The sequence below is a fragment of the Dermochelys coriacea genome, chromosome 5, assembly GCF_009764565.3.
Source record: "Dermochelys coriacea isolate rDerCor1 chromosome 5, rDerCor1.pri.v4, whole genome shotgun sequence".
Taxonomy (NCBI): Eukaryota; Metazoa; Chordata; order Testudines; family Dermochelyidae; genus Dermochelys; species Dermochelys coriacea.
The window spans coordinates 99,073,729-99,089,127 of record NC_050072.1 but is presented as its reverse complement, the minus strand read 5'-3'; the positions used below and the strand labels follow the sequence as shown (position 1 = coordinate 99,089,127).

Genomic DNA, 15,399 nt, shown 5'->3' with positions numbered 1-15,399 from the left:
CTTCTCTGAGTGCAGAATGGGGCATTTGGTGAAATGGGTGCTTTAAACAAATTTGGAAACTTCTAGCATTCAATACAGTAAACTGCCAGAGAGCATTCTTAATGATCTGTAATAGTTTTTATATAAGTGTTCCAATGCAAAAATAAAAGGAGTACTTGTGGCACCTTAGAGACTAACAAATTTATTTGAGCATAAGCTTTTGTGACCTACAGCTCAAATAAATTTGTTAGTCTCTAAGGTGCCACAAGTACTCCTTTTCTTTTTGTGAATACAGACTAACACGGCTGCTACCCTGAAACCATGCAAAAAGAGTAATTTAAATTTCTGGGTCAAATCCAATCACCCAGCTCTCCTTCCAAGCAGCTGATCTGGGAGCTAGGGAAGTGGAAAGGGGAAGGAAGGACAATCTGAGGTTGCAGTAAATGTCATGGCCCTAATAGGTATCCCTGGGGTGGGAGGTGAAGTGAAGATCTGTTTCCCTCCCCCTCACCATTTGTCCATCATTACAAACACTTCCTTTTTAGCAAAGCCACATTATCAGGATAAATTATATGTCATCCCATTCTGTTTTGATAAATAGATTCCACTGTATCTATAAAAAGAAAAGGAGTACTTGTGGCATCTTAGAGACTAACAAATTTGAGCATAAGCTTTCGTGAGCTACAACTCACTTCATCGGATGCATTCTGTATTTTCCACCAAATGCATCCGATGAAATGAGCTGTAGCTCACGAAAGCTTATGCTCAAATAAATTTGTTAGTCTCTAAGGTGCCACAATTACTCCTTTTCTTTTTGCAAATACAGACTAACACGGCTGCTACTCTGAAACTGTATCTGTAACATACCATATCATCAGATAGGTAAAAGGATTATTGATACATAAATTACAATGTGTACATGGGTCACAGGCAATCGGTACTTATTCTACATTTCATCTATTTTGTGTATGTTACCCTTTACAAGATAGTACAATAAATACATTAATTTTAAAAAAGCCTTTCAGCTAAAGAAGGGAATATCTTGAAAAAAGAGTCACCTGAGAAATCTCTGATGCTACATGTACCAATAGTACTATCCCTAGCCACAAAGTAACCACCTGGGAACCACAATAGAGGCATCAATGCCCAGTCATTCCAGGCTTGGTATTTAACAAGGTCTGGAGAAGTGACAGATAAAACATCAAAGTTTAAAAAGGGTTCTGCTTGATTAATTATGGTGAGTACAGCATCCACACAAAAGAAAGCAACATCATGCAATTATTGAGACAGGAGCATATGATCAGACATGATCAGTCTGACATCAATGCATAGTCTAATAGGCAGACATTTTTCTTTTTGCTGCAGGAAACTAGGACACATCTGAAGAGGAACACAGTGACTCAGCACAAGATGAGAGCACTGATTGGGGGTGAAGCACAAACTCTAAGAGACAATTCATATTTTGTTGATTATAGAGCCTAGGTTCACAAATGATAATATTGTTTAATGATAACGGTTCCAAATCATTTCATTTGATGGTTTCTATTTATCTATTAAGGCGTAAATAGAGAACTAATGAAGATCAATCTTTTAGTAAACAAAGTCTGAGGTGACCTGATATGCACTTTGATACAGGGGGGTGTTTCTTAGCCCTTGTGAAGTTCCTGTAACCAAGAGCAGCCATACAGTTGCCCAGCCATAATTAGTAAGATGAGTCCAATGCATTTTTGTGCAGTCAAAGTTAACATTCTGCATATCCCTTGGTTGCCCCTTTTAATAACACTAATAGTATATTTTCCTCAACCACATTAAAATGGAAAATTATGGAATATATACTACCTGTGACAGCCCATAGGAAGCAAGCTCATCAGGAAGGGTACATGAGATGGCAGAAAGTGACTTCAATTTCCCCTGTGCAATGGGGACCATAAGGGAGGTAGCATAGTTTAAAAAGTAGGCCGTGTTAGTTGAGAAGGGTGTAGCCATGGAGTGTTCTTATCCAACATCTCCCCCCAGTAACTCCCACCCATCAAGATCCCCTGGAGCTCTGACAAGATTCAGCATTGTTCCCCCCTCCCCTTGCCAGTAAGAACCCTGAGGGCAGCTGGTTGCACTTACTCTCCTTCAGGGCAAATCTCCCTTTGGGGCATATGGGCCCCTGCAGGTGCAAGGAGATGTAGCTTACACTTACCTGCACCAATGTTTCTGAACCTGTCACTCAAACTTTCCTGTGCACCAAGGATCAGAAAAACTTTAGTCTGAACATATGTCTTACTAGTGTGAAGTTAACAGGAGCTAGTGGGTGGTCAATAATTTTGAATCTCAGGTTTTTTATTTAGGAGTCGGAATATAGATTTAGGAGCTTAACTTTAAGCTTCTCCTTTTTTAAAAATCATGGGAACTCTGATAATCTGTAGTGCAGAGACAAAATCACTCACCTGTCTCTCACTAAAACATCTGCCAAAAGAGAAATGATAGAGTGGGGACAATATATAGTAATTAGTGTATTAGAACTGAACAAGTAATTTGCAGTGAGTAATTTCCTCTATGAATTTAGAACCCTTCTCTTCATGAGGAATGTCTGCAAACCAATCATGATTTCCTTTAATTTATTCATCATTCAAATGTATTCATTAAATTATTTTTATCCTGTGGATTAACCATGCTGTACATGTTTGGAACCCAATACTGAAAAGCTGTACTCTATTGGTTAGTAATGATTGATTGCATAAGCCAACTTGCATTGTTTCTGTTTCCTGATTTGATGACCTGGAGTGCCTGAAGAAGCTAGTGGGGCCTTCAGGGGGAGGCAGACATTCAGGGAAAGGTAGCAGATAAACAGGATTAAGGATTCCTTTCTGTGCCAATCATGCATCCCTGAGGCATCATTCTTAGAAAAATTAGACTAGTATAAGTATTGTCTGGGTACAGCGTTCAAATCTAGTTTTCTAGCTTCAATCACACAAAGTAATTCCATGTACCTGCACAATCCTCGCTGCAAAGGACAGTCAGATCCTTGCCTGACTCAGTTGACAGTCTCCATTCCATGAAATCTTGTCCAGTTCCCCTTGCAGCAACCAATCCCATAAATTAGACCACACCCAGTGTAACTACTCTCATGCTTGAGTTTACCTTGCCTGTCTTCAAGTACTCAAGTGCATGACCTTAACATACATTCCCATGCATTTTATTGTGAGTAAAACTGATCATTCACAGAAAAACAAAAAGGGGATGTGACTCTGGCTCCATAGTATTCATTTTTCAGTCTGATTGAATATTTGTAGGCAATTATTGTGAAATTCTCTAAATTCTACAATTTATCGAGTCCCTCTGCATGGTAGTTTCTCAGAAATCCATTTCTTATTTTGCTTTTACTATAGAATGGCTCAAATTCTGGTATTAATGTGGAGTAATTCCATTGATTTCAATGAGATAATAAACCTCATGCTTAAGGGTTTAAGGCAGTCTCTAACTATTAAGCATACTTTGCATAGCAGGTTATTCCACATAGATTCATAGATACTAAGGTCAAAAGGGACCATTATGATCATCTAGTCTGACCTCCTGCACAATGCAGGCCACAGAATTTCACCCACCCACTCCTGCGAAAAACCTCTCACCTATGTCTGAGCTATTGAAGTCCTCAAATCGTGGTTTAAAGACTTCAAGGAGCAGAGAATCTTCCTCCTGTGGAATTCTTGAACCTTCCTCTGAAGCATCCGTACGGACCACTCTCAGAGACAGATGCTGAACTGGACGGACCATGGATCTGATCCAGTCTGGTACTTCATAGACTTTAAGGTCAGAAGAGACAATCATGATCATCTAATCTGACCTCCTGCACATTGCAGGCCACAGAACCTTGCCCGCCCACTCCTATAATAGACCCCTAACGTCTGGCTGAGTTACTGAATTCCTCAAATCATGATTTAAAGACTTCAAGTTACAGAGAATTCACCATTTACACTAGTTTAAACTTGCAAATAACTCATGGCCCTTGCTGCAGGAAGGTGAAAAATCCCTGGGGCCTCTGCCAATCTGACCAGTGGGAAAATTCCTTCCTGACCTTATATATGGCAATCAGTAGACCTTGAGCATGTGGGCAAGACCCACCAGCCAGACACCTGGGAAAGAATACTCTGTAGTAACTCAGAGTCCTGCCCATCTAGTGTCCCATCACCCACCATCAAAGATATTTGCTGCTAGCAGTTGTGGATCAGCTACATGCCATTGTAGGAAGTTTCATCATACCATCCCCTCCATAAACTTATCAAGCTAAGTCTTGAAGCCAGTCAAGTTTTTTACCCCCACATCTCCCCTTGGAAGGCTGTTTCAGACCTTAATTCCTCTGACGGTTAAAAACCTTTGTCTAATTTCAGCCTAACTTGTTGATGGCCGGTTTATATCCCTTTGTTCTTGTCTCCTATGTTTAACAGAAACACTCCAATTTACACTGGTGCAAATGAGAAGAATTTGGCTCAAAGCTTTGTTTACTCAGTCCCATCCATCTATGTTCCGTCTATCCATGCAACTTGTCCTTTGGACCTGCTCATATATCTGATTTCCCCCAGTGTGTACTCAAACTATTTGTTCGTTTCACTTCCCATCATGTCTACAAACAAGCAATGTTGCAGATGAAAGTTTTGGTTGAAGTCTCTCCTCTCTATATTAAATTGTTAAATTACTTTGTGAGATCTTACATACACATCTTGAAAATACCAGTCTAGAAAAAGTAATGTATTTTCTTTCCATTCTGACTCTGAGATCTCATGAGAACCCTGGAGTGATGTCAGGAATGGCAAAAATCATTACTATGTTGGATAATGGAAGGTTATTAATTTTCCCTCTTGATGCCAGATGTCTGTAGTGCTATTAACTCAGATATTAAATTGGGCTTGCACATTTATCTTTGAAAAAAAATCAATAAATGGACCTGAACCTAAGTACAAGTGAGAAAAGGTCACTAGCTCAATAAATTTTCATGCCCATTCATCTGAACTAGAAACCCAATCAAACAGGTATTTTAGCTATGTTATCTAGTGGTACTTAAGAGAGAGCTAAGAAAAGTTAGATCTCAAGCCCATTTTCTGTCAGGAGTAGTCTATATTTAATCCTCCTTTTCCTCACATGCCCCATAAGAATCTGGGGATGTTTATCAATTGATAAGATTTCTTTGTGGATCAAGAGAGGCAAATTTTGATAAACAAATAAAACCCCTATCAAATAACTTATTTTCACCACTGCACTTTTCCTGACTGAAAATAAGGGAAGAATAATCCAATTATTTCTCCTATTAATTGTTTCTAAAAGCTTTAGGTTAGTGCTGGTTAGGAATTTTCCATCTAAATTTGTTCAATGGAAAATGGAGTTTCTGTAAAGTTAAAATTTTCTGCAGGGTGCATCAAGCATTCAGTCATAATTGTCAAGGTGTTTGTTATTATTTAATCATCATCATAATAGCCTATATTGAGCAAAGGCTGGTGCAGCACATAAATTCAAATATTTACTCTTCTTCGGTCATATCAGAATGGTGGCTATTTCTCTGTCCTGTCCACAAGTAATTGTTTCTGATGAAACATGAAAGAGCCCTCAACACATTCAAACCCATTTCTGGTAGGTAAGTCTCACTGAAGTCAACTCCATACCAACATGTCCAAGGGGTTTGTCTCCTCAAGCTTGTCTGTTTCCAAAGCTTTCCTCTTTGGAAAATTTTGCTACTTTATCTGTGTTCCACCATCCATCCCAAAACCCCTGTTGTATTTTGGCTAGCACATACCCCAAATTTCCCTGTTCACTGTATGAGATCTGGTAGTAATGTACAAAAGCAGCTGTGGTCTCTTCTGCTTTCTAGGTCAGTTTATTATACTGTGGGTGAATCATCTTCATTGCTGCCCTTTGAGGACTGTTTCATTAGCTGGAATATCAACAGTCAATCCATTCTATTCCCAGGTCTGTTTATTGGACCTGTATGCCTGTCCAATATTTCATACACCAAGTGATTTATGTCTTTCCTACAAGACTGTGTAACACTTTGACTGAATCCATTTATGTTGGGCTTCCAGCTCTTTAATTTTTTGTTTCCAGAGTTTATTCATCAAGCCACTGTTTCTTTCTCTGCCAGGCAAATGCTGTAATTCAGCCTCTAAGAACTTTCTTTAGGGCCTCCCACTAAGTTCCCAGAGAACTATCATTCCCAATTTTCAGAGAGCCTGCTTTCACTCTAACAGTGATGTTAAAGTGGGCTTTTCCTTAAAAGGAATGATTTAAATGTCAGGTTTTAGCAAATGGGTATTAGGCAGCCTGCAAGCCAGTAGAACTAGCCCATAGCTTGAATGAAAAGAAGGGACATTGCAACAATCATGCAGGTCTAACAGGTAGAATTTTTCAGGAGGAACCTCTCCTGGAATGGTACTGGGGACTGCTGAGAAGCCAATTTAATGGCTTCATCTTTTACAGCATTAAATTCAAGCTCCTCATCCTCCCCTTGAAAGTCCTATATAATCTCACCCTAATCCTTATCTCTGTTCTCATTTGCTGGTCTTGCTTCTTACATTCCTTCAATTTCTCTCACCTTCTTTTTCTCCCACATGGGCTTTTGTATGGCCTCTTACACCTAGATCAGTTCTCCCTCCTGTCCCCTTTTTAGCTGCTAAGTTCTGGTGTTTCAAATCTCTCCATAAACCCTGCTTCATTAGGAAATTATCTTTTTAGCTACACCAGTAACCCCTGCACCCTCAGTGTCTTTAGTGATTTTTTCCATGACCCGCCTTATATCTTAGGCTCTGAACCATCAGCTCAGGTGCTAGGTAACCAGGGGATTCTAACAGCTCCATTTATTTGGCCCTAATTAGCCTGCCTCTCTTGCCATGCCATACTGCCACATCTGTGGTCAGCAGCAGCCAAGCTAGATCCCCCTCATTATAAAAAAGAGGGGACAGCTGGCAAGGTGTTTTCTGGCAGGCTGCAGGGACTCTGGAACTTTCTCCCCCATTGGTCTAAAATAGTCTGAATTTGGTGATGTTCAGGCATACCACAAAAGATAGCTTTTTGAGAGGGCTGCAGGTATGCTTCCTATAATGAAAAAAGGGTGGAAAGGAATTTTGAAGCTAGCTGGCTATGTTCCTGTTCAAATGATTACTTGAATGCTGCTACAATTTTATTGTATTACTAATGGTGTGGCATGGCAGGGCTTCTTGCCAGCCCAAGCATACACTGCCATGCCCAGTCTCCTTTAACAAGGTTTATTGTCCACACATAAGCAAATAAAAACATTCCCTTAACTCACCAACTGTCTGAATGGTTCACAGCTGCCCCACCCAGGGTTTCTGGTGATCCTGCTTTGAGTCTTACAGCTTCCCAGTGGCAGCCAGCTCTGTTACCTCCTTAGTGCCAGGGACCCACCACAGGTGTTAACTCTACACCTCTGTAGTTTCTACTCCCCGAGCACAGCCTGTCCCACTTACTCCTCCCTTTTCTACCCTCTGACAGGTCTTTATAGCCCCAGGAGTAGCCCTTCCCCTTTAATTAGCTCAACCTGGTTACCAATTCTGACACAAGGGAGCTATGCCTGGTCTACTCAGAGAGACTAGCTGTTCTGTGACAGTTAAATGGGTGTCTTTTTATTATTTAAATCTAATATATAAAATACATTTGGCAGGGGCATCAGAAGCAATCAGTTTTCAGCTTTGAAAACAGGCAGCTAGACCACCTCTCCTGTGAACCTTACTCTAAAATGGTGGCTACAACTTCACAAACCTGCTAAACAATAGATACCAGTGAGAGGGCCTGATCAGCCATTGCCTTTCTCCTGTTGTATACCATTGCCTTCAGTAGAGTTGCACTGGCAAAAACCAGAAATAACAGTAGTGAATGAGGCCTCTTAAATTGCATCTGCAATATTTGTAAGCTTAAGCCCTCATTTATGCATGCACAAACTAAGTAAGTAAAGCCATTATACCTATTTGAACATGCCATTGATAAAGATTGTGCCTGTGGATAGATGGAGTCCATAACATCAGGCATAGTTAAGGGGACCCTTTGAACATTTCATTGAAAGTGTTATGCTCTAATGTAGCCCCCAATTCCCAGTTCACCTCCCCCAGGCTCCTGAGGACAGCCTTAGACAGGTTATAACCACTGCAGTTCTGCTGCATAGGTGGGGAGGGACAGAATACCAGGAGTTGACTCAGGGGATGTGCCCCCTATATGTTCACAGAGTGAAGCCTCAATCAGGGCTTCTAGTGTGACTACAGTTAGGAGCTCTTTAGAGGCAGGGTGGGTTGTGGCTGCAGGATCTACTGCTCTGAACATCCTCCAGTTTAAACCCCTCTCCCTGCTGTGGAGAGTGCAGGTACAAAGGCCAGGGAAATTGTAGTAGTGCCCACAAAGTGGCTCTACTTCTGCTCTGTACTCTGGAGAGGACTCCTCCAGTACCCAGCTGAGTTACTCAAGCTGCAGGTTGGGGCAGGATTCGGACCTTTATGGATAAGTCCTTCCATATATTCTGAAACTCTCCTGAGTTGAATGTTTGTGTCAGACAATTAGACCTGATTGACCTTCTTATGTTACCTGGGCTACAGTACCTTGGTTTGCCTCTTTCAGACGTAGCTCAAATACTTTGGACAAACATGTTTAGTCTTTTAGCCTTACTTAATTGCTAAAAGGTGCATCTCTTTACACTGGCAGCGCTTGAGAACAACTTCAGCATGATATCAGATTAACTCGGTGTTAGACATGGCTCTGCTGGAAAATATTGTGTATTCCTCTTTGGCTGAATGGCAGGGTTTGCCTTTACATAAACATACACACTAATATGACCCAAGATGTTTGCAAAGACAGGAGCTTAAAGCCAGTGTGAGATGCCAACTAGCTGCATGCATCCAATTTTCAAATGATATTTAGTCATTGAAAGAGGGCAAATAGTATCACTCTCCATCTGCAAAATGGGAACATGTTCAGGTTTCTTTTGTGCTAGAAACTGCCAAACCCCAATAAAACCAGATTCAAAATACTGCATAAAGCTCTATCAGTTTTTTAAAAAATATGTAGGCCAGGAGAGATACATGCATATATCTGAGGGCAGATTTCAGCCTCTCCGATAAGGCATAGAAACAGAGGGCTCTTTTCTTTTTCTTATCCTAAGGTGAAATTTCAGAAAGTTGGTCACTGCTGGCTTAATTCTGCTCCAGTGGGACTTTTGCCACTGGCTTAAGTAGGAGCCAACAATCATAGCTTTATAAAATCCCACCTCAAGACTCCACTTTGCCTTGTATATCTTAACAAGTCTTTAATTCTTTTTAGTATCCATTTTTCTATGAAGACTTTTTTTTTTTTTACAAAAGTATATATTTTGTCATCTTTAAATGTTTTGCTTCATTTCTCCCTCCTTTCTTCTTTCTTTCAAGAAGGTTTTTTTTTCTTTTTTGGCCTCTATTTTACCATCAGTGGTTTCTCTCTTGCTCTTTCCCCCTCTGTACAATCTCCTTCTACCATTATAACCTTGCATTTCTATCACTTTTGATTCCCCCTCTATTTTGCTTTCTGCTCAATTTCTCCTACAGCTCCTTAGTCTTCTGGTGATGGGAGCTGGAATGTGGATCCTGCTTATTCTCCAAATGTGGGTGGTGGTGAGACTGTTCTAGAGCATGAGTGAGTTGATTTGGTGGTATCACCTTCCAAAAAAAGGATAATATAGAATCCTGTGTAGGGTCTGGCCATGAAGACTGGATCCTGATCTTATCTTCCCCAAAGTCCAGGGGAGTTTGTTAGTATCTGGAGAAGGGGCCAGATGTGAAGTTCCGATCTGGGTTTTGGTTGCGCTGACAAATGTATCACAAGGTATGGCTACAGTGCAACGTAAGCCCAAAGTTAGTAGAAGTCAGTTTAGCAGAAGTCAGGTTAGCAGACCCTTGGTTCTATAACCTAGGGCATGTGGCCTGTCAGGGAAATCTGCTGGCGGGCTGGGATGGTTTGTTTACCTGCAGCGTCAGCTAGCTGCGGTTCACTGTTCCAGGCCAATAAAGGCTCCAGGAAGCAGTGCGCGCCGAGGGATGTGCTGGCCACTCCCTCCTGCGGCCCCCATTGGCCTGGAATGGCGAACCACAGCCAGTGGGAGCTGCGATCGGCCGAATCTGCAGACACTGCAGGTAAACAAACCATCCTGGCTCACCAGCAGATTTCCCTGACAGGTCGCATGCCAAAGGTTGCCTGAGCTAGGCTTCAGCGTCTACACTCATCTGTAACCCCAGGTTAGGAACTGGTGAACCCTGGGTCCCAACCTGGGGCTCCAGAATCTACATTGCATTATGCAGGCCCAAGTCCAACCACCCATATCTCAGATGTCCTAGCGTCCTCCCAAAATATGGCTGCTATAGCCCTTTGTTTGTGGTTCAGTGTGGGAAAACTTGACTGTTGAGAGAACAAAGAAAGTTGCCCTGTGGGATACTTTTGGCAGACTCCAAGAGCAAGAGTCCACACTGCAAAGCAACAGGGCTCAAACCTAGTCTTGGCTTGACTCAAGCTCAGACCATCCACCCCACAGGATTCCTGGTCTGAGCCCTGGGTTAGCACGATTTGTGTGTAGACAGAAGGGGAAATAGGCTTGAGTCTGAGCTCAGACTCTGGGCTTACACTCTAGTGTAGATACACCCCTAATAAATAAAATCCTCTTCCATTCTGTATGGTGCAAAAGCCTCTGTATTGTATATATTTTCTGTTTACTCATGTACCATATCCTGGCTAATGGACAGAGTTTATTTGTAGGGCTGTCAATGGGGAGGGGGAGCCAGTGCAACTGCCCTGGGTCTTGACTTCAGCAGGGTCTAGGACCACTAAGCATCTCTGATAGCGGGTCTGTGCTGTTGCAGCACTCTCTGTGCCTCACAGTGCAACTTCAGGTCTAGCTAATGGCTGCTAGTGTTGCTGCAGGCAGCCTGCAATGGGAGGGTGTGGGCAGAGGTGCTGTATGATAATATCAGCACACTGTGCCTCCACCACATAGTATGAGGAACCCTATTGTGTGAGAGTAAAAATAGGAGAGAGAGAGGCTGAGAGAAGGAGATGAAGAACAACAAGAGGGATCAGGAAGAAGAGGAGGGGAAAACAGTGGAGAGATGAGGTTAAAGAGAACAGTTGGAGAAAAAAACATTGAGGAGTGTGTGTGTGTATACAAAGTGGAGAAGAAAAACAGGACAGAGAGAGAATGCAGGTGTCCCACCCCAAGGGAACCCTGCTTCTACTTCTTGTCTGTCTTTCTAGGGGTTTATATCATGTTTATGACTGCAGTCCTTATTTGGGGCAGCTAACCCCTCCCATTGCGTAGCTACACTCTATCTTTAGCATGGCAGCTCAATTAGAGCTAGTTTGAGTACGTCACCTCAATTTGCAATTTACATCTCCACTTCTAAGTGTAGACACACCCTAAATGCTGGACTCAGATTATCCTGGTCTCTGTGCACCTATGTATTTGTTACAGGTTTCTTCTATAAGTAACTGTCAAAGAATTAGGTAGTTTAGCTTTCCTAGAGCCAACTTAATATATTTCTAATGACTTAAGCACATTTAATTGAGAGTACTGCCTATTCTGTCGCATCCAAAGTGTACTGTACAGTGCTCAGTGAAAACTATTGCCATTTTAAATGTCAGTAAAAGAAACAATATTAGATTTGAAAATAGATTTTAATAAGGTTTACATCCAGATTATGTGTGGAGTACTTAACATGATGAACAAATTCAACATTCTCAGCAATGTACCTAGAACAAATCTATGATTTTCCAAAGAGACAGAGAAGAATATTGATTAGATAGTAATTTCTAAGTGCTTTTGCTAACATCATGATGAAAAATGTAAAGACAGCTTGCCATCTAATATTTAGAATAGCACATTAAATCAAAATGCACAAACTGTATGTATTGGAAAAAAAAGATTTTCATAGCACATATATTCCATTGAAAAAACAGTTAGTCCTTTCTCAATAAGAATTTCAAAATTTGTTAGCTATGTTCCAGGCATTAAAATTTCCCTCTCAATTAATTACATGTACAATTTCTACATTAATCTCGATCATGTTAATGTAGGCAAATTCCTTGTTTGCAAGTTAATGAATAATTTGGGATGTAAAGTTTTTCACAGCACAATTAACTTTTGCAGATTTGCTTAGCATTTGAAGATGCTAAATTCCGCCTTGGAGCAACATTATGAGTTCTTCTGTGGAATTTTGATTGTGACAGTCTTAACTTCTGTATATTCGTGTATGCCATATTCTCCCCTAGATAAATGAGAAACAACAATAGCATTCTCTGCAATGCTGATCATATTAGTGATGTCTCAGAATGGATCTCCTATAGTACTTTACAACTGGCTACATTTTCTTGGCCTCCTTGGAAGTTTTCAGTGTAGCTAGGCTACCGCTGGATGCTATTTTTAACACAAAAGCAATTGCTTCCCAGGAAAAATGTGTCAAAGGGCTTCCATTTTGAATGATGTTGATGTCCATTTTGTATGAAACAATGTTACTGAAGCAATTTAGCACATCTTTAAACTGAGCCCCAAATCAGGAACTTGTCACGACATACAACCGCATACACTTTGCAGGGCCTTCCTCAGCTGTCTGAATTTTCCTAAGATCCTTATTCTTGGGTGAATGAAACACATAGTTAACCTATTATGGGAACTTTTAGTTAGTAAAGAAACTGTCTACAACAGTATGTTTAAATATTTTTCAGGCTTTGACATAAACTAACAGAGGTCAGGAAACAAAGTTAAATCTGACTGATCTTAATCTCTTATGGTGGCCCTTTAAATTTCACATTGTGAAATCAGGATGGCCTGTATGCTTTAAATTCGAGTTTCCTAGATGTTTTACATTTTATGCCACACTGTTTAGAAATAATTGATTGTTTTTACAGCATATTAAGTTAGGCCTTGCTACAATCTAATTATATCTTGGCTCCTATAACCATACTGTTAAGTATGTATATGAGAAAAGCTGAGATTTATCAACTATCAGGACCCTACACTGAGAAATCCTTTACCGAGGATAATTGGAAATCTTTCATGAGGCATCTTGGCCATTCATAATATTCATTTATTTACTTTGTAACAGCAAAATTGTATAACCTTCACTGTAATGGTTACCTACTAAGTTTTCTTTTAGTTTTAATTCTACATATAGCCCGACACATTTACGTTCTTGTTCTCTGTTTTATTTATCACACATTTGCTTGTTTGTGTGTCTACTCCTTGAAAATGTTTTTGCCAAATATTGTGTATAGAAATTTAACATAAAATTTTATTCCTTTCCATAAGACTTTTCTCCATACATTCTCTCTCTCTCTCTCTCATGTTTGGTTTACTTATGGCTCAGATTCTTAAGTTAGACACCTAAGCCAAAGGAAACTTTGCCTTCTAACTGTCCTTTTATGTCACTCCATTAACTCTGATGATGCACTCCTACACAACATAAGGGAGGAGATTTACAAAGGCACGAATGGGAATTAGGTGCTCAACTTTCTTAAAAATCCTTACTACCAGTGTTTACGTTATTTTTGTACAATTTCCAGTGGTGAAATCTCTCTCTAATAACTGTATGTATCTCCTGATTTCTGCAAGGGCTTTTTTCCCTTGGTTTCTAAAGACAGTGGTTCATAAATGACTGCCTCAAGTATCTGACATACCAAATTTAAAACAGTCTTTGATAGCAATGGCTTAAATCATCATTTGTTCTCTTTGGGTGGGATTTTCAGAAGTGCCTAGATTAGACCAGGCTGTTCCCTTCAAAATTAGTTTTGCCAAAAGGAGCAGATTGAGGCCAATGCTGAGTGCTTTTGAAAAATCCTACCCCTTATCTCTAGAAAGAGAGCATTAACTCAGATGCAGTACACCTGTACATATGTTATTTATCAAATTAATTCTGTTGTTCGATGCAAGTATCTATCTTGAGACTTAACAAAAGGGAAAATATTTATTGTTTTTGCTTTACCCTTCAGTTAATAAATTAACGTAGATGGAACATTGCTGCTGTGATATATTGGTGTTCTTTAGAAACTTGCAGGTGGCTGCTTTCAATGTATGTTCTGAAAATCAGAAGGCATAATGCTATTTAATGCAACAGTCTTACATGATGTCAGGTGTTTCATGATATTACTCATTACATGACTCATCACATTTGCTAATATTACAAGTAGGGATGAGTGAGCTGGCTCAGATAAACCAACAAGTAGTCCAAATGGAATATGAACCAAACTTCAGAGATTCAAAAGCATTTGGTTCATTTTTCATTTGTATGTACCTCTGCACTTTGTAGTTTGGGTCAAAACCAAAGGTAGAAGGACTGAGACTGTGAAAGGCTATTTCTGTGGCTACTTTTGAGTAAACTGGAACTGGGAAGCATTTTTAAAATGTTGTTGCCATGAGCCTGTACACCTGGAAATGTTCATCTAAACTAAAATGAAATTCCAAAACTTTTGAAATTTGTGTCTCACTAGTTACAATATGCAGGATGGGTTGAATTTTCAAAAACTGAGCACCTAAAGTGGAATCCTCAAATTATACATGAGCATTCAGGTAACTGCATTAAAACATTCATGTGTGCATACAAAATGGAAAACTGTACCCACAAATACCAATTTTGCATATACACGTGTGCCCTTATACCTCACCACAAGTGCCCATTCTTTGAGAAACTGGCTACAGTGTCAACAATTTAATTACTGACATTTATTAAATGATTTGCCTGACGCTATATGTAATAACAGGAAAGCTCTGAACTTCAGCTGAAATATATGACACTACAGACCCTAGGTAAAGAGTTCTAGTGAAAAATGATGAAAGTGGTCCCCCAAAGTTGAGTTTGGGAATTCCTGGGAATGTCATGCAGCTAAATCCCAGTGTACAGATCTAAAGCATTACTTACAGTTCTCGTCCATTTCCTGACATTTTAAATCCTCCAAAAGGACATTGAGCAGACATTGCACTATAGCAGTTAACCCTGAAAAAGAAATATGACTTTACACATCATGCGTCAGATTCTCAGCTGGTGAACATCAGTATAGCGCCTTTGATATCAGCAGAACTATGGTGATTTCCACCAGCTGAAGATCTTAAATATACTTACCAGGTATGTTGTTCACAGTTCAGTGAAACAGTAATATTTGCATTTACAGTTGTAGATATTGGATTTGTAATACAATTTAGGGTCTTCAAGGGATAATGATAATTTTATATTTGTAACTGACAACTATAACAAATCTCCCTCCTACTGAAAATCTGTGAAGTTCTGGCACTATTTTTCAGAGCCCAAGGAACAGTCAGTGTCTTTCAGGTTTGTTCTCAGAAACAAAGTCTAGGGTCATTTCACTATTTACTCAGGATATTCTGTTGGATTCTGCATGACAGTTCCAATACTCTACATTATTTACAGC

At 40.1% G+C, this 15,399-nt stretch overlaps 1 protein-coding gene across 1 annotated transcript in view; it reads right to left on the bottom strand.

Moving 5' to 3' along the window:
- Positions 1-11,636: 11,636 nt before the first annotated feature.
- ALDH1A1 (aldehyde dehydrogenase 1 family member A1) overlaps positions 11,637-15,399 on the bottom strand; it is a 52,371-nt gene continuing 48,608 nt past the window's right edge. Inside the window, exons 12-13 of the mRNA XM_038402410.2 lie at positions 14,892-14,966; positions 11,637-12,245 (exon numbers count right to left, since the gene is read on the bottom strand). Coding sequence (XP_038258338.1) covers positions 12,173-12,245; positions 14,892-14,966 — 148 coding nt within the window. The 3' untranslated portion in view covers positions 11,637-12,172. The remainder of the gene's footprint in view (positions 12,246-14,891; positions 14,967-15,399) is intronic.